The sequence below is a fragment of the Thamnophis elegans genome, chromosome Z (assembly GCF_009769535.1).
Source record: "Thamnophis elegans isolate rThaEle1 chromosome Z, rThaEle1.pri, whole genome shotgun sequence".
Classification (NCBI taxonomy): domain Eukaryota; kingdom Metazoa; phylum Chordata; class Lepidosauria; order Squamata; family Colubridae; genus Thamnophis; species Thamnophis elegans.
In genome coordinates this window covers 127,757,488-127,777,280 of record NC_045558.1, presented here as the reverse complement: position 1 = coordinate 127,777,280, position 19,793 = coordinate 127,757,488, and the positions used below count along the sequence as shown (strand labels likewise).

Genomic DNA, 19,793 nt, shown 5'->3' with positions numbered 1-19,793 from the left:
CACAGGTATTAGCTTTGATAGAGCCCGTGCCATGTAGCTAATCATCAATGCACTATCCCTTTCTTTTTATGGGAACATTTATGGCATAAGAAGGAAGGGATTCTGCTTGAAATAGATATTATTCTTACAATTGATGACTTCTGATGACTACAAGGGAATTCTGTGGCTTACTTCTGTCCCCAGTTTTGCAGCCATCACTCTTCTGACCTTTTATATTTGAAAGACCTAAATAATCAATTGGTGTGCTATCACCTTGCCAAGGAGTAATTTTCCATTAAAACAATGTTTAAGAGAAACGTTGACTAAAACTATAGAGAATTCTCAGAAGTATTAAAATAGAAAATGTATTTTAAGGCCAATCATGATTTCTAGTTCCTCTTAATAGTACTGAAGTGGGGGAAAGGAAATGTGGGATGATTGGGGAAAACTAAGTTATAGAAAATAATGACAATAGGGGAAATTAATTAAATTTAATTTAATTAAATGAAGAAATTAAATTATTCTTATCGGAAATTTTGCATTAATAGCATCTAATGTACTATAGTAAAAATACTTCAAATGTCTGTTAAAATATAAAAGTGGAAAGCCAAGTTGTAAAAAGCTGTAGGCATTGTTTGACTAGTATAACACTCATACAATTTGTTATGCCTGTCTTTTTATGTTCATTGAGCTCTTTATTGTTTCTTACAGTATCTAAGTTTTAAATGTGTTCCCTGAACTTAGACATTTTAAGACCTTTCTTATCCTGTGGTTTTTATTTCAGATCCATCATTTTATTTCAAAGTAAGTCCATGATGGTTATTTTGATTCATACATTTAGTCTTTCTCTCTCTTTTTTTTCTTTTTCCCTCCCTCCCTCCCTCTCCCTCTCTCTGAAGACTAAATATAAAAGACTCTGTCATCATTAGCATTAGACTTAGACTTCAATAAAGCATTTGATAAAGTTGATCACATATTACTTCTTGGTAAGACAGAACAATGTGCGATACCACTACTATGAATTTGCAGTTGATTGATGAACTGTCCTCAATGGAACTACATCTACATGGAGGGAAGCACAAAGTGGGGTATCCCAAGCTTCTGTCCTGAGCTCATTGCTCTCCAACATCTTCATAAGTGATCAAGATGAAGGGTTTAAAGAGGTGAATTTTTTGTGCAACAGTGTGTCTTTGATCAAATTTGTTAATGCCACTCCCTCAGTCTTGGGAGTGATAACAATTTCCAAATGTCACATTCTGAACATATTTGTGAAGTACAGGTTCACAAGTATGAAATATGTGTTGAACTTCAATATGCTGTAGCTTAAATGGGTAAATAATATCATTCCACTCTACCTTTTAAAAAAAAAAGAAAACGAAAGACGTATCCTGTTGACTCTCTGCCTATATTTTTCTTTTTTTGTTTTTTAAGCTAGTCTATGGTTCCACCACCAAAAGTAGTACAAAAACAATGTCTACATTGCATCAACAAATGTTCCCAATTATGGACCATCAATATAAAGGAATTTTTCAGTTATTGTTATATTTCAGATGGACATGGATTGGGATCTTGTCTGTGAATAATGATAACGGGGACAAGTTTGTACAAAATGTGGTTCCCATGTTGGCCCAGAGCGGGATCTGCTCAGACTTTATTGAAACTTTCCCAATAATTGATTCAAGTAGCATTGTTGAGTTGGTGGAAATAGGACTTGAAATGTACCTGGTGGTTATGAAAAGCACAGTTAATGTAGTATTAGTTCATGGTGAAATTTATGGAATTATAGTTCTGAGACTTCTTTCCACCAATTTGAAAATTGAAGATGCACCATTATGGAGACAAGGTAAAATCTGGATTATGACAGCTGAGATGGATTTCATGTCACTTCCCTTTCTGAGGAATAGTGATTTAGTCTTCCTCCATGGTGCTCTGTCTTTTGCAATTCACTCAAAGAAGGTGTTAGGATTCCACCAATTTGTTCAGACAAGGAATCCTACCTTGGAAAAAGAGGATACTTTTATCAAGCTTTTCTGGGAAAGTGCCTTTGAATGTTCCTTCTCCATCTCTGTTATGAATGAAGATGAAAATGAGGTTCCCTGCACTGGGAAGGAGAAACTGGGAGCTCTTCCTACATCTGTGTTTGAAATGGACATGACTGGCCATAGCTATAGTATCTACAATGCCATCCATGTGGTGGCACATGCTTTCCATGACTTCCATTCATCCATGATGGAATATAGAACCAGAGGACACGATGCCAAACATGTAATTCAAAAGCTGTGGAAGGTAAATTCTTAAGCCAAGACAATTACTGGCTGCTCACCATATTTGCAACCCAGATCCAAAATATAAATTAGCAGATGATCTGACAGTCCATTCTTCCAAAGGGAATGTGTTTAAGTAATAGCAATAGCACTTAGGCTTATATACAACTTCACATTGCTTTACAGCCCTCTTTAAGCAGTTTACAGAGTCAGCTTATTGCCCCCAACAATCTGGGTCCGCATTTTACCCACCTTGGAAGGATGGAAGCAATTGTGGGTTCTGGATTCCCTTCCAACCAGTATGGTTGGAACGGCCCTGGCATCACCCACGTGGATGCACGCAGCGCACGGGCACACATGCATGGACCACACATGCATTGTACTTACCTGCGACACTTCTGCAAGCCTCCACAATACTCTAGCTGCTTGGTGGAGCATCGTGCAGGTACTGTGCATACATGGAAGTGCCAAAAGCTTAAAGTACAGGTAAGGAGTGGGGGTGGGCTGGTGGGCCCTCCAGAGCACTGTACCGGAACCGTACCCGGTGCTCTGGACAGGATCCCGTACTTGGGCGTACCGCCTGCAACCCACCACTGGATGAAAGGCTGAGTTAACTTTGAGCCTGGTGAGATTCAAACTGCCAAATTGCAGGCAGCCAGCAGGCAGCTGAAGTAGCCTGCAGTACTGCATTCTAGCCACTGTACCATAAGGCCTCTTAAGCATACACTTTGGTTAAATGTCATCTCTTTAGCTTTAGTCCAATTAATGTCTTTAAAAATTAGGACATCTAAGTATTCATTAGAACAAAGTTGTACAATTTGTTATACCTGTCTTTTTATATTGAGTGAGGTCTTTATGGTGCCTTTCTATGTGTTCCCTGACACATTTTAAGACCTTTCTTACCCTGTAGTATTTATTTCTGATGCACTTTGTTTCAAAGGGTGACTATTTTGATTTCTGTAATTCATATCTTTAGTTTCTCTCTTCTCTCCCCCCCCCAACACTTCTCTCTATCTCTGTGTAGACTAAATATAAAAAACTGGCATTATTAAACTTAGACTTTAATAAGGCATTTGATAAAGTCGAACACATCTTACTTCTTGGTAAGACAGAACAATGTGAGATACCACTACAATTTGCAGTTGATTGATGAACTGTCTTCAATGGAACTACATCTACATGGAAGGAAGGGTTCCACCACAAATCCGCAAAGCCCTTATCCACGGAGACATAAGTGCGAAGACTAATTTGTGCCGTTCTAAGCGCTAAGGAAAAACACGACCCTACCGCAATGACATAATCGCGGAGGGCAAATTCGCGCATTCCCAAGCACTCAGTACCCTAAACCTAACCCTAAACCTAACGCTAAACCTAACGCTAAACCTAAACCTAACCCTAAACCTAACCCTAAACCTAACCCTAAACCTAACCCCTAAACCTAATCCTAACCCTTACCTTAATTGAAGTCAGCTTTCTGCCGTGGCGCCGTTTTAAAGCGCCCTTCTGTTGTCGTGCGGTGGTGATGACGCACGGTGATGATTTTAGCGCTGCGATTTTATCACCGCGATTTTGACGAGTGCGGTTTTGTCGTGCCACGGGAAGGAAGCACACAGTGGGGCATCCCAAGGTTCTGTTCTGAGCCCAGTGCTCTCCGACATCTTCATAAGTGACCAAGAGGAAGGGTTTAAAGGGGTGCTCATCAAATTTTCAGATGACACTAATTTGGGTGGGAATTTAAACTCTTTGAAAGATAAACTCAAAATTCAAAATGATCTTGACAGATTTGAGCATTGGGATCAGTAAGATACAGTTCAGTGGTGAAAAAAAAAAGTCCAAATCTACAAAAATGATTTTTATTTATTTTCTGTTTTATTATTCCTGGTATTTACATCTTTTGTACTGTTTATTTTTCTATTATAATAATGGTTTCCAAGATGGACTATTTACTACTGCAGTTATTGCATTGACTACCATCCTCTCATAAACTTTGATTTTTTTTATTTTTGAAAGGTGAAATAAATACTATCATCTTGGGATTATCTTCTCTTCATTTCTATTCTATTCTATTTGCTATCATTTAGTTCTCTAGTTATCTAATTTATTTATCATCTATGTATCTGTCATGTGTCTAACTTTTTCTTGGGTTGTTTTCTACTGTAGCTCAATCAATTTATGAGAGAGGTCTCATTCAATAATAGTGCTGGACAAAAAATTTCTTTCAACCAAAATGGAGAATTGGAGACTGGATTTGATATTATGAATTGGATCACATTCCCAAATCTATCTTTTCTCAAAGTTAAGGTTGGAGGGATAGACTCCATGGATTCCCAAGAAACATTGTTCACCATTGATGAGGAAGATATTATATGGCCGAGGAGGTTTAACCAAGTGAGCCAAGTTTTGACTTATAGTGAAATATCTTTCGTCCATTCTTGGAGTTCTCTTAAATCCAAAATCTCACACAGCAATTAGATTCAAGCAACCTTTCCAAGTCTATTCACCTGGTGGTACCTTGGGTATCTTCTAAGTCTAAGATGACATGTCAATGGAGGGATGGGTATATTTTAATGTAACCTGGCATATTAGCTTAAAGAAGTATATTTTCTCATTTAGCAAGAACTACTAGACAATTTATAATGCCACTTTATAATGCCTTGGAAAGGGCCACACTTGGAATACTGCATTCAGTTTTGGTCACCACGATGTAGAAAAGATGTGGAGACTCTGGAAAGAGTGCAGAGAAGAGAAACAAAGATGATTAGGGGACTGGAGACTAAAACATATGAAGAACAGTTGCAGGAACTGAGTATGTCTAGTTTAATGAAAAGAAGGACTAGGGGAGATATGATAGCAGAGTTCCAATATCTCACGGTTTGCCACAAAGAAGAGGGAGTCTTCAAGGCACCTGGGTGTAGAACAAACTAATCAAGGAGAGAAGCAACTTAGAACTGAGAGTTAGAACTCAGTGAACAGCTTGCCTCCAGAAGTTGTGAATGCCCCAACACTGAAAGTCTTTAAGAAGATGTTGGAGAGCCATTTGTCTGAAATGGTATAAGGTTTCCTGCCTAGGCAGGGGGTTGGACTAGAAGACCTCCAAGATCCCTTCCAACTCTGCTATTATATTAATTCATACGTGACAGTAGAAAAGCCACACCAGATAATACTAAGTACTAATTTGTCAAATCGTTTTCTTCTTTCTCTCATGAAAAGGTCCAACCACAATCTCTGTGTAATAGCAAGTGCCAATCAGGTTATGCTAGAAGCAAGATAGAAGGGAAGCCATTTTGCTGCTATGATTGTCTGAAATGTCCACATGGGAAGATTTCCAACCAAGAAGGTAAGTTCTTGCTTTTGTTTCATTGCTTTTGTTTTGTTTTATATCTAAATAAAAATTCAGCTCATGTTGAATTACTATGTCTGAACTCTGTGTGCTCCGAACCCTACCATATTTTTCAGAGTATAAGATGCTTTGGAGTATAAGGCACACCTTAGTTTTTGGGGAGGAAAATAATAAGAAGAAAAATCTGCCTCTGCCTACCAGCATCCATGGTATTCAGCTGACACATGGTTAAAAAGGTCAGGCAATGAATAGGAATAGCAGCTAAATCAGCCAATTAGGGCTATTTGGACTTTGAAATTTGCTGTGTGAGCAACAAGGGGACAAGAAAGTGACTGGCTTACCTGAAAACTGAAAGTGAAACTGCTTGTGTTTTGCTTGCATTTACTGCTACCTTGGAAAACCTACTTTTGGCAATGTATTGTAAATTATTATTATTATTTTAACTCCTGCTGAACCAGTTACTGCTGCAAACTCTGATCAGCCAGGTCAGCTTCAGCCTGATTCAACACAGCTGATTGGTGAGTGGATCGGACTGCTGGAATACTCTCCAATCAGCTGTTCCAGGATGCAGGGATTGCCAGACCATTGCTGCCTCTATGCCTTGTGTTTTTGGCCTTTGGTAGGTGGAGCTACATTCGGTGTATAAGATGCAGGGAAGTGAAAAGGTGTGTCTTATACTTCGAAAAAGATATTCTTGCAGAGCAGCTAAGCAAGTGTATATAAATAAATACTTGGCTTCTCGTAATAGAGAAGAGAGAGGCAGGGTAATAGTATTCAGTATCAAACTTGTCCCCTTTCATATAGGTGGGGAGGATGATAGAGTTAAGGCCCTCTTTCTCCTAAAACTGCCATAGCAGAGGGCTTTGTTATTTGTCAATTAAGAAATTAGATTTGAACTTCTATATATGACAAATATAAGGAAGTGCACCGAGCAATGCATGAAACAAATTGCAAAGCTGTCCATCTCTGGAATCAACAGAGATTAAAATATTGTTAGCCAAACTGTATCTGAAGATCACAAATGAAGTTTGCCTGCTCACATTTAATGGCACACAAAAAGTTGACCCAGTGAGATATGCATTCAATTCATTGACTGAATTCCAATATGATGCCAAATAATGTATTTGGGGACAAAGGGTTTCCCAAATATAACAATTGGAAGTATACCAGTGTTTTTGATATTCACATGTTAAACAACAGCTCTCTTTTCTTAATGTTGTCATGTTCAGTTTTGATTCTTTCAATAAATCTGTAAGTTGCTATTTTATTTTCTAGACATGAATGAATGCTTTCAATGTCCAGAAGACCAGTATCCTAATAAGAAGCAGGATTTCTGTCTCCCGAAAGTTATAACATTTTTAAAGTATGAAGAATCTTTGGGAACTATATTGGCCAGTTCTGCTCTTTTCTTTGCTTTGGTCACAGCTGCAATCCTCTGGATTTTTATTAAGCATCAGGACACTCCCATTGTCAAAGCTAACAACCGGAATCTCACCTACACTCTCCTTGTTGGTCTTATGTTGTCTTTTCTTTGTTCTTTGTTATTCCTAGGAAGACCTGGTAAGGTGACATGTCTCCTTCGTCAAACAGCCTTTGGGATGATCTTTTCCATGGCTATTTCTTGTGTATTGGCCAAAACCATCATCGTGGTTCTGGCTTTCACGGCCACTAAGCCTGGGTCCATGATGAGCAGATGGGTTGGGAAAAGACTTGTCATTTTCATAATTTTGGGGTGTTGTTGTATTCAAGGTATTATTTCCATTACATGGGTGACAACCTCTCCTCCATTCCCAGATGCTGATATGAATTCAGTGGTAGAAGAAATCATTCTAGAGTGCAACGAAGGATCTGCCTTCATGTTCTACTGTATCTTGGGCTATATGGGTCTCCTTGCTATTATCAGCTTTACCATGGCTTTCCTAGCCAGAAATTTGCCTGATGTTTTCAATGAAGCCAAGTTTATCACCTTTAGCATGTTGGTCTTTTGTAGTGTGTGGTTATCCTTTGTTCCAACATACCTGAGCACCAAGGGGAAATATATGGTTGCTGTGGAGATCTTCTCCATTATATCTTCCAGTGTTGGGTTACTGGTTTGTATCTTTTTTCCGAAATGTTTCATCATTGTGCTGAGGCCTGCTCTAAACAACAAAAAACAGCTAAGAAGACAAAACCACAGAAAACCATAAAATGTATGGCTGTTTAATATTTCAGATATCTATGGGAAAACAGAATCATCTAATATTATGATTCACTTACACTTATCTAGACATAAGTTCATTTGCATCCTTTTTGTTTAGGTGTCAGTTTATGAATAAAATATTAGTTGTGAAAAGTTTTCCTATTCTGGTTTCTGCATTTTCCTCCCCAAATGCTGTGTCATGTTGCTAAAAATGTTTCAGGCAACACTTGATGAAATAATTGAAGTTTAACTAAATTAGATGAGAAATCTGGGCCTCATTTCAAATTAGAAGCCGAAAAGTGCTCTGGATCATCTTCAAAGCACCATATTATCAGCAGATAAACTCTTAGTGGCTTCTCAAATATCTTAGAACTGGCAATCCCAGAATGCTCTCCTGAAGCAGCAAAGATCTCCTTTTTTTTCAATAATATCCAAACAATGTATCCATATATGTTTGTTTGTGTATGTTGTGTTGTGTATACACACACACACAAACACACACACACACACATATAGTTATCTAAACCAGGAAGTGCATTTATTTTATTTATTATTTATTTTATTTATTGAATTTATAATGCCACCTATTTGCACATGGCAACTTAGAATATAAAACTTCATTTAAAACAATAAAACTAATAAAAAGAATCAAATAAATTAATAAAATAAAATCACCCCCACCCCGGCAACAATAGATGACATGAGCCATTTAATGGGCTCCATCCCACCCTGGGTTCCTCAGGCCCACTGGCAGAACCAAATTATCAGCCCCTCCAAGAAAAGAGTTAGCGTAGGGGGCATTCTAATCTCTGGGAGAATGATATTCCAGAGAGCGAGCCTCCATAGAGAAGGTCCTTCTTCTGGGTCCCACCAGGTATATCTCCACAGGAGATGGGACCAGTGGTGAAATTCAAATTTGTTTACTACTGGTTCTATGGGCATGGCTCAGAGGGCATGGCAGAGGAAGGATACTGCAAAATGTCCATTCCCACCCCACTCTGGGGCCAGCCAGAGGTGGCATTTGCCAGTTCTCCGAACTACTCAAAATTTACACTACCAGTTCTCTAGAACCTATCATAACCTGCTGGATTTCACCCCTGGATGGGACCATCAACAAATGTGAAGATTTGAAAATCTTAAAAGGTTTAAAATAAGTAAGTCAGCCACACTATAATATCAGATGTCAACTCAAAAATCTTATGTTATAAGCTGCCAGAATCATTGGATACAAGATGGGCAGGAAGGCAGGAAGCAGGAAGGAAGGTAGGACAGACGGAAGGAAGGAAGGAAGGAAGGAAGGAAGGAAGGAAAGAAGGAAAAAGAAAAAAGGAAGGAAAGAAAGAAAAAAGAAAAGAAAAAAGAAAGAAAAATAAAGAGAGGTTTACAGTCCTGCCAATTTTGTATTTATTAGTTTATTAAACATGTACAAGATAGCAGGTATAAATATAAACATGTATGTGAATGAAAGAAATGAATAGAAGCCACAGAGTTCGACTCCTAATCAGCCAAGCCAGGGTGAAAGGTATCTATTTAGAGTTACAACCCCCAGTATGCCCAAAGGAGCACTAAGGAGTCGAACTCTGTGGCTTGGTGGTTAACAGATCTGCCTAAGATGCAATAAAGCACAGGTTCGATTCCCAGTAAGGGTATGGCTAGCTGATGAGAGCTAAATAGCTTGAAATAGATCTATACTAGTCTCCCTTTATTTATTTATCAGCACAAATACAACAAAATGTAACAAAAAGGCAACAGTAAAAATATTGGGTTTCTGTCTGGATGGTCTCTTGTGACGAGCCGAAGGACAGAGAATGGAAGTAGTGATCTTCCTCCCATATTTGGGCATACCGGGGGTTATAACTCACTCACTCTCTCTCTCTCTCTCTCTCTCTCTCTCTCTCTCTCTCTCTCTCTCTCTCTCTCTATCTATCTATATCTATCTATCTAACACACACACACACACACACACACACACACACACACACACACACACACACACACACACACACACACATATATATATATATATATATATATATATATATATATATATATATATATATATATATATATATTCACAACCCCTGGTAAGCCCCAATTATGTGAGGAAGCTAGCTGCTTCCATCATCTGTCAATCGGCTCATCACAAGAGTCCATCATGGCAGAAACCTAATATTTTTACTGTTGCCTTTGTTATATTTGTGTTTTTTTTATTTGTCCTGATAAATAAATAAAGGGAGACTAGTATAGATCTATTTCAAGCTATTTAGCTCTCATCAGCTAGCCATACCCTTACTGGGATTCAAACCTGTGCTCTATTGCATCTTAGGCGAACGTCTTAGCCATTAAGCCACAGGTCTCCTCCTTATCAGCTGAAGCCAGGGAAGAAAGTATATATATACTTTCTTATATATACTTATATATATATAGTGTCACAACCCCTGGTAAGCCCCAATTATGTGAGGAAGCTAGCTGCTTCCATCATCTGTCAATTGGCTCGTCACAAGAGTCCATCATGACAGAAACCTAATATTTTTACTGTTGCCTTTGTTATATTTGTGCTTTTTTATTTGTGCTGATAAATAAATAAAGGGAGACTAGTATAGATCTATTTCAAGCTATTTAGCTCTCATCAGCTAGCCATACCCTTACTGGGATTCAAACCTGTGCTGTATTGCATCTTAGGCAAATGTCTTAGCCATTAAGCCACAGGTCTCCTCCTTATCAGCTGAAGCCAGGGAAGAAGGTATATATATATAGTGTCACAACCCCTGGTATGCCCCAATTATGGGAGGAAGCTAACTGCTTCCATCATCTGTCAATCGGCTCGTCACAAGAGTCCATCACGACAGAAACCCAATATTTTTACTGCTGCCTTTGTTACATTTGTTGTACTTGTGCTGATGTTGTACTTGTCCTTTATTTATTTATCAGCACAAGTACAACATATATATATATATATATATATATATATATATATATATATATATATATATATATATATATATATATATATATATATATATATATATATATATATATATATATATATGTAACAAAAAGGCAACAGTAAAAAAATATTGGGTTTCTGTCTGGATGGTCTCTTGTGACGAGCCTAATTTTACCAGGACTATCTGAGTGTTGTTTATGTGTGTAAAAATAAGCAAAATGGTGTGTTTGGGGGGGGGGCTCACTATTTGGAACTCTGCCTGTTTTGTAGCGTGGCAAACATGGGCCAAACCTGGAGACTGGGGAAGGCTTGGACAAGGGCCCTGTATTAGAGGCATAGGGGGTCAAGGCCATCTGGTAGTTATTTGCTGCCTCTAGAATCTGACATCAGTGAGACAGAAGAACAGCGGGAGCCTGTTCCCAGTGAGCATATGTCAGAGCTGTCAGAAGGTGAAAACAATTAAGAAAACAGGATTGACTCAGGAGTAAGGCTTGGAGATGATTGGCACCTCCCATAAGACATAAAAGAGGAGCGAACGGGACATGAGCTTTTACAGAAAGCAATTAGTTCATCTGGTCAGGTCAACCTTTAAAAGTGATGTTTGACTCTGATCTAAGTTTGGACTTGTTCTGTATTTGGCAATTAAGTCTCTGGCAACATTCCTGTGGAGATAAGGTGAATGTTTATCAACATTCTCCTGAAAGATTGTGGCAACTTGAGCAGACATCTGTCAGAATCTTCACAGACTGTTTGTAAAGCATTGCAGACCTTTGAATGACTAACCCTACCTACTTAGTCTTTCTTTTCTTTATAGCTTGGATATGGTTCTTCTCCTGTGATTAATGACACATCCCAGCAAGCCTTCTTCCAATGGATGTTCCCTAATATTAATCAACAGTATGCAGGAATGATCCAGCTGCTTTTGCTTTTCACGTGGATTTGGATTGGTGTCATTTTTATACATGATGATAATGGCCTCAGGTTTGTGCAAAACTTCCCAAATTTTCCCAGCGTGGCATCTGTTTTGATTTTATTGAACCATTGCCAACCTTATATTTTAAAACTGGCATCCATGAAATCATAGAATCCTGGGTCAAAATATACAAATTTATAATTAATAGCCCAGCCATAGTTGTGTTCTTACATGGTGAAATTCACACCATGATCTTTCTGAGGATGTTTCCCAGAATTTCAGAAATCGAAGACATACCAATGAAGAGAAGCAAAATCTGGATGATGATTGCACAGGTGGAGTTCACTTCCGTTCCCTTTCAACGATCTTGGCATCTAGATATCGTTCATGGTACCCTAGCCTTTGCAATTTACTCCCAGGAGCTGGTGGATTTCCAAAATTTTCTTCAGATGAGAAACCCTAATGTGGAAACCAGAGATGGTTTTATTTTTTTTAAAGTAATGTTTATTAGTTATACAATTTTTTTAAAGAGTAAAACATACAAATACAAATACAATTTTAAACATAACCCCCCCCCCTCCCCGCCCTGCGGTGACAGTCATTCACAGCCCAACTTTTTTTCCTTCCTCATTGTTTAGTCTCTAAGCCGCATCTTCTCATTACAAAATTCAGGGATCTATTACAATACCCATGTTCACTTTTAGTTCCCATTGTTAACAACTGCTATTTGACTTTCCCTGTTTTAAGTTCCTGCTGTTCTCCTTGTCGCCCACATATACCATAGGTTCCAGCTAAGATAATGTTCCGTTTCTCCTTTGTCCCTCAGCCAACCCGTCATTCTGTCCATTTCTGCACATTCATAGATCTTTTTATTTATGGCATCTTCCAACGGTATGGTAGTAGATTTCCAAAATTGTGCATAAGTTATTCTTGTGGCCACAATTATATGTAGGCTCAAACACCATATTGATTTACTCATGTTTTTTGGTTTTATGCTTAATAAAAAATTCTCAGGTTTCCATTCCGTGCTTGCCCCAGTAATCTCTTTAAGCCATTTTTGAATCCTTCTCCAGTATTTCGTGGCCTCAGTACAAGACCACCAAATATGATAGAATGTGCCATCCCTTCTTCCACATTTCCAACACAGTGGAGATAACCCAGGAAACATTTTGGCTAACCTCATTGGGGGGAAGTGCCATCTATAAACCATCTTGTATATGTTTTCTTTAAATGCTGTAGATATTGTAAATTTAATAGTCTTACTCCATAGATCCCACCATTTGCCCATTTCAATCTCATAACCAAAGTTTCTCTCCCATGCTATTAGAAGGCTTTTATCCATCTCTTCTTTAACATCTTGACAGGTCAAAAATTGATAAATCTTCGATAACATTTTCTTATCTCCGCCAAACAAAATCTTATCTAGCCCCTGAGGGTTTGGGTAGATCCCAAACCGTACCCTATCGCTTTTAAACCTGTTTCTAACTTGTAAATATTCCCACCATTCCAGATTCCTGCCCTGCTGCTCTAATTCCATCTTAGTTTTCATGTTGCCATCTTCTGTCATAATGTCTTTATATGTTATGTTTCTTGTCCAATTAAATACACTGGGATGCGTTAAGGCCTCTAACGGTGTCAACCAGTACGGAACCCTAAGATAGTATTTTTTCCTCATCTTTTCCCAGACCCCCATCAAAATCTTTTGAATATAATGTCCCATGAAGTACCTATGGGGAGTATCTCTTTCTTGCCAGAGGGAGGCATGCCATCCCTGGGGGAGGTCATGTCCCTCTATAGCCAATAGGCGCCTTCTACTCAATGTCATCCAATCCTTCACCCATGTCATAATTGCTACATTATAATATGCTTCCCAGTTGGGTACTCCAAAGCCTCCCAGTTCTTTACATTTTTGCAACATTTGGGCTTTAATTCGTGCTTTCTTGCCTTGCCATATGAATCAAGCCACTATTGTCACCAAAGATTTAAATAAATTTTTGTCCAATTTAGTTGGTGCTGTTTGAAACAGTAACAAAAATTTCGGTAATACATGTGTCTTAACTGTCGCAATCCTGCCCATCGAAGACAGTTGTTTACCACTCCAATTAGTCATATCCTTAGATACCTGTTGTAGCAATTTCATGTAGTTATCTACCTTGATAGAGGAACATCTCTCCATGAGCCAAATTCCCAAGTATTGTATTTTATGGGCCATGTTAATCCCTAACTGGCTTTCTACTTCCCTTTTCTGATTCAAAGTCATATGCTTAATTAATAGTTTTGTCTTCTCTTTATTTATACATAGCCCCGCTATCCTACCATACTCCTTTATTTTATGTAAAAGTTGTATCCCAGAAGCCATAGAATCCTCCAGAATAAAAACAAGGTCGTCGGCAAAAGCCTGGACCTTAAATTCCTGAGCTTTAGCTCGTAACCCTTTGATTTGTGTTTCACTCCTCACTATTCTAACAAGGGGTTCTAATGTGAGGATAAACAGTAGGGGGGATAACGGACATCCTTGTCTTGTGCCTTTACCAATCTCAATATCACCCGCCTCTTCTCCATTTACCAATAATGTCGCAGTTTGTTGTACATAAATTGCCCGAACTGCATTTAAGAAGTTTTCTCCAAACTTCATATTTTCTAATTGTGACAGATGGTTTTATTAAGGACTTTTGGAAACAGGCATTTGATTGTTCCTTCCTAACTTCCTCGAAAGAGGGCAATGCTTGGAATCGCTGCAGTTTGGAGGAGAAACTAGAGGCTTCTCCTAGGTCTGTCTTTGACATGAGCATAACTCCCCATAGCTATAGTGTCTACAATGCAGTTTATGCTATAGCCCATGCATTGCAGTGCATGACTTTGTTAAAGTTCAGACACAGAATTATGTCAGAGGAAGGACAAAATAAGCTTTTGAATCAACAGCTGTGGCAGATAATGTTCTGATTTCACAAACAAAAGGGAGGATTTCATATTTACATAAGCCAATTCTCTATTGATGTTGACATTTATATGTTTTAGAACTGGCATTGCCATTTTCTTCCATCATTTCACAGTTGTTATTGCTTATAGTACATTACCATGGTGAGTTTAGGACAGGGAAGGGATGAAATCCAGGTTCTGACAGGTTCTGGAGAAGCGGTAGTGGAAATTTTAAGTACTGTGGAGAACCGGCAAATGCCACCTCTGGCCAGCTCCAGAGTGGGGTGGGAATAGAGGTTTTGCAGTATCCTTCCCCTGCCACACCCACCAAGCCATGCCCACAGAACTGGTATTTAAAAAATTGAATTTCACCACTGGGACAGGGATGTCAAACTCAATTTCATTGAGGGCCGCATCAGGGTTGTGGTTGACATTGGGGGGAGGGAGTCAGGTGGGCATGGCCATGGTGGACATAGATAGCTCAACATCACTCATGGGGGGGACACCTGTGGTCACCTGTGCTTTGTTTCCTCTTGCAGAGGGTTGCAGGAGGCTGTCACAGCCAAAAACAGAGCTTGAGTGGGCGGCGCATGATCCTGAACCCTGTTTTCGCTGATAGAGGCACTGTGGGCCAGTACTTTTCTGTTTCCAGGGTGGCCCCACAGGCCAGATCTAAGCTCTCCATTGGCCAGATGTACCCACGGGCGTTGAGTTTGACACTCTTGGTTTAGCATATCTGCATTTGTTGGAAATCTAAATTCATGATCTATTCAATACAAGGGAAGCACAGGGGTCAAGAGGAGAGTTAAAGATTGGTTTTGTTGGTTCTTTAACTATTGGACTTCCTGGTAATTCCTTCGTTTTGTTCTTCTTAGGCATACTTAGGAAAGGGAGCACGTGCTGTTTGTTCCCGGTAGAAAGTGGTTAACTAGGGGTTCAAGTTTGATTTGAATTATTTGTCTATAGCTTTATTGCTTTTCTTATCTCTACACCCAATATAGCTCCACCACTATCTACGAAAAGTCTAATTTAACAACAATATTGAGGAAATAATTTCATTCGATCAAACTGGAAACCTGGAAGCAGGATTTGATATTATCAACTGGATTGCATCCCCCAATCTAAGTCTACATCGAGTCAAAGTGGGAAAATTTGATCCCAGAAGTTCTGAAGAAAAAGCATTCAGGGTTTATGTTGATGCCATTACGTGGCCACAGAGATTTAGCCAGGTATATTCCATATAGAGTTGGGATATATCTCATTAGTTCAGGATGCAGTTAATGAAAACTAATATAATAACGCTAATGATTTAAAAGAAAGTACTAGTAAAAGGGTGGTTCAGTGGCTAAGACCCTGAGCTTTTTGATCAGAAAGGTTGGCCGTCTGGTGGTTCAAATCCCTAGCGCTGCGTAATGGAGTGAACTCCCATTACTTGTCCCAGTTTCTGCCAACCTAGCAATTTTAAAGCACTTAAAAACTGCAAGTAGAAAAATAGGAACCATCTTTGTGCGAGGGGAACTTTTACCTTAACTTTAGTTAGTAATGGTTTTATTTTGCTTAAGTTAAATATAACCAGATTATGATGGGCACCATCACAGTACTATACTATCACAATTGTCTAAATTAGAACCAATGGTATGTGGCTATCCCAGAATCAAGCCAACATTTCAGGATTATGCCGTGTAAGCTTTTCTTTGTGCCCAGGCACAGCCTCGTTCTTTGTGCAATGAACCTGCCATAAAGGTTACAGCAAGACCAAGAAGGAAGGGAAGCCATTTTGCTGTTACAATTGCCTTCCCTGCCCAAGAGGAAAAGTTTCAAATCAAATGGGTAAGGATCTCATGGGATTTGAATTTGGAACCAGGTGGGCGTGTCCAGACATTATCATATAGAAATCAGGTTGAAATTGGTCTTTTTCTTTGTGTGGGTGCCAGGATCCAGTGTGAGTGTTTTTCCCACAGTTTCTGAAGAAATGTAAACTGACTGTAAACTGACTGAGTGAACAACAAGCAAATGTATGTTAGGTCCTGCATAGTACTTTATAAAGACACAATTGTTTGAGAATCATGCAATTTTCTGTGGAGTTCAGATTATGCATTGAAGTGTTCTTTCTCTCTTGATTAAGAAAGTCTAAATAAAGAGATTTGACTTTACCTTTTCAGACTCAGAATCTTGTTACCAGTGTCCAGAGGATCACTATCCCAGCAAAGCCCACGATCAGTGCATCCCAAGAGATATCAGCTTCCTATCTTTCCATGAGCCTTTGGGGATCACTTTGACTATTTTTGCCCTTTTATTTTCCTCTATCACAGCCCTGATCCTCGCAGTTTTCATTCAGCACAAAGACACTCCCATAGTGAAAGCCAACAACCGAGGTCTCAGCTACACCCTCCTGGTTTCCCTTCTGCTTTCCTTTCTCTGCCCTTTGCTTTTCATTGGTTGGCTTCAGAGGGCAACCTGTCTCCTTCGCCAAACTGCTTTTGGGATCATCTTCTCTGTGGCGGTTTCTTGTGTGGTGGCCAAAACCCTCACTGTGGTCCGAGTTTTCATGGCCACCAGGCCGGGTTCTCAGATGAGGTCATGGGTGGGGAAAAGGCTGGCACTTTTTATAGTGCTTTCCTGTTCTTTCATTCAAACTACTCTTTGCACTGTGTGGTTGGCAAGCTCTGCTCCTTTCCCAGATCTTGACATGGACTCTCTGCCTACAGAAATAGTCCTGGAGTGCAATGAAGGCTCCACTGCCATGTTCTACGGTGTCCTGGGCTTCATTGGCCTCTTAGCCATGATCAGCTTTACAGTGGCTTTCCTTGGCAGGAATCTTCCAGACAGTTTCAATGAAGCCAAATTTATCACTCTCAGCATGCTTCTCTTTTGCAGTGTCTGGATCTCTTTTGTCCCAGCCTACCAGAGCACCAAAGGGAAATACACGGTGGCTGTGGAGATCTTCTCCATCTTAGCCTCAAGTGCTGGATTATTGGTTCTCGTTTTCTCCCCCAAACCTTACATCATCTTGATAAGACCTGAGCTGAATAACAGGCAGCAACTCCTGCAAAAAAAAACCCATCATAAACTGAGGAATCAGTCTTACTGTACACAATGGGATTTAGATCAGTGACTGTGGTCAGCAAAAACATGTGCCTTAAGTGCTTTTGAAAATTAAACGTTGTGTATTAGTCTAATAATAAAAAGTGCAATTTCCCATGTCTTTCCATTCTACCATGCCTATAGTCTAATAATTAAATCAGTATAGCTATAAAGTCTATCACAACATATGGGCAAACTTCCTGATTTTGATAGCTTTAAACATTGAACCACCCTGCTCAATGTATAAGATTCACCTCCCACCCCCACGCACCCCGTTTTGGCCCTGGAAAACCATCTGCACCAACCTGGAAGCAAAAAATGGGCATGGCAGAAAGTGTGCATGTGTGGGGGGAGTGGGAGTGCAGGGAGGTCACATGTGCAGGAGTTGCATGCAGATGAATGGGGGTGGGGCACATGCATTGGATTATAGGTGTGGGCACATAATGACAAAAAGGTTAGCCATCACTGGGTTAGCCCTTTCCTCGGTCCACTCTTCCTGGTTTGTTTGAAATCTTCAATTTCCTCTAAAACAATGGAAAGTAGCAAAGACCAAAGGGAACTCAGTTGAAGGCCTATGTATTTTTAGGTCCATCATGTAGTCAGCAAAAAATTTAAAATGGTTGGGTAGTCTATTGCATAGGTATAAGTTCTCAATTTTTTCAATCCTGCCCCACATTGAATTATATTTTCTCAAAAATTTAAAGGCCTGAAGGCCAACTCTTAGGGATGTATATGGGAGATTTTGATCCCATGCTGCCTTATTGGTATTCTGACCGAATCCAATCCACTGATATCTGTGGGTCTCTCTGTGTGCATGCATGTGCATGTATGTGTAATTTAATTTATATGCTGCATGCTTCAAGTGGCCCTAGGTAGCTTATAAGCAAGAAGAAAAACACACAGAGAACAAAAATGGCACATATTTAAAAAAAACCTAGTGGAAATAAATGATGATCCCAAAATCTCATTCTTTTATTGAAGGAACTGGCTAGACAAATGCTACGGGAAACAAGCAATCCCTGTTTCTCAGGTCCCATACCATGTACATCTCTATATGTAGAAATCAGGACCTTTAATCACATCATGAAGAAAACTGATAATTAGTGCAACTCATGAAGCAGATGTCTCATGGGAACATATGGGGAGGGCATGTTCATCATTGCTTATACCACTGCATTTGGAGACGTTAAGGAGAGCATCTTCAAGAGCCGCTCCGTATAGAGTGCATAGCAGTAGTCAAATCTTGAAACATCAAGGGCATGAGTGACTGCATGAAGGATCTTCAATCTTTCAAAAATTTCCAGGAAGGAGCATAACTGGTACATTATGAAGTAGATATCCTCAAAAGAATTCCCGTGTTTTTCGGAGCATAAGATGCACCTTTTTACCTCAAAAAAGAGGCTGAAAATCCAGGTGCATCTTATACACTGAATACAGCATTTTTTGCCTCCCAAAACCCTGCCCCCTACACCAAAACAGCCCTGCATAGCCTTTAGGAGGCTTTCAGAGTGCTCATGGGGGCTGGGGAGGGCAGAAATGATTGGAAAATGGGCCGTTTTTAGCTCAATTCTGCCCCCCTCAGGCCCCAGGAGCACTGTATAAGCCTCCTAAAGGTTATGCATGCCTCTTTTTTTTTTTTGACAAAAACAGGCCTGTTTTTGCAAACAATGGGCAGATTTTTGTTTGTTTGGGGGGGCAGCCCTCAGGAGCATTCTACAGCCTACTAAAGGCTATTCATGCCCTTTTGGGGGGGGGAAATGGGCCAATTTTGGTGAAAAATGGGCCGTTTTTGAGAGGTCTGCAAAGTGCAAAAACATTTTTTAAAAATATGCCTCTTCAAAATCTTGGTGCGTCTTATATTCTGGTGCTTCTTATACTCCAAAAAATACGGTACCCTAAAATACCCTTAGGTATGTTAAATGAAAAAGGAAAAAAAAACTATTGAAATATGCAGTCAAGATGTTTCCTTCTACAGTATTGCAAATAATTCATAATTACACAAAGGTGATTATCAAATAGAAGTAGAAACTTCTACTTCCCCTCTCAAAGAACAGCTAAACTCCATAGCCGAAGAAAGGCAAAATCCAAGCACACTACTAAAAGATGTTTTGCTATTCAAAAGTGAGACAATGTGATTAAAAAAATATATTAGAATGTGCAGAAATGGA

General features: G+C 39.4%; 2 protein-coding genes across 2 annotated transcripts; both read left to right on the top strand.

The window, feature by feature from the left end:
• Positions 1–1,470: 1,470 nt before the first annotated feature.
• On the top strand, positions 1,471–7,769 carry LOC116521728 (vomeronasal type-2 receptor 26-like). Its single transcript, XM_032236390.1, has 4 exons — positions 1,471–2,265; positions 4,404–4,631; positions 5,454–5,580; positions 6,859–7,769. Exons 1-4 carry the CDS (start codon positions 1,471–1,473, stop codon positions 7,767–7,769), a joined length of 2,061 nt encoding a protein of 686 aa, XP_032092281.1.
• Positions 7,770–16,216: 8,447 nt separating this feature from the next.
• Positions 16,217–17,656, top strand: LOC116521727 (vomeronasal type-2 receptor 26-like). Its single transcript, XM_032236388.1, has 2 exons — positions 16,217–16,223; positions 16,704–17,656. The coding sequence occupies exons 1-2, from the start codon at positions 16,217–16,219 to the stop codon at positions 17,654–17,656; spliced, it is 960 nt and encodes a 319-aa protein (XP_032092279.1).
• Positions 17,657–19,793: the final 2,137 nt, after the last annotated feature.

Coding starts and splice junctions, on each gene's coding strand:
- LOC116521728 (XM_032236390.1), top strand. CDS start 1,471: ATGTTCCCAATTATGGACCATCAATATAAAGGAATTTTTCAGTTATTG. Junction 2,266..4,403: donor TAATTCAAAAGCTGTGGAAG/GTAAATTCTTAA, acceptor TTTCTACTGTAG/CTCAATCAATTTATGAGAGA. Junction 5,581..6,858: donor GAAGATTTCCAACCAAGAAG/GTAAGTTCTTGC, acceptor TTTATTTTCTAG/ACATGAATGAATGCTTTCAA.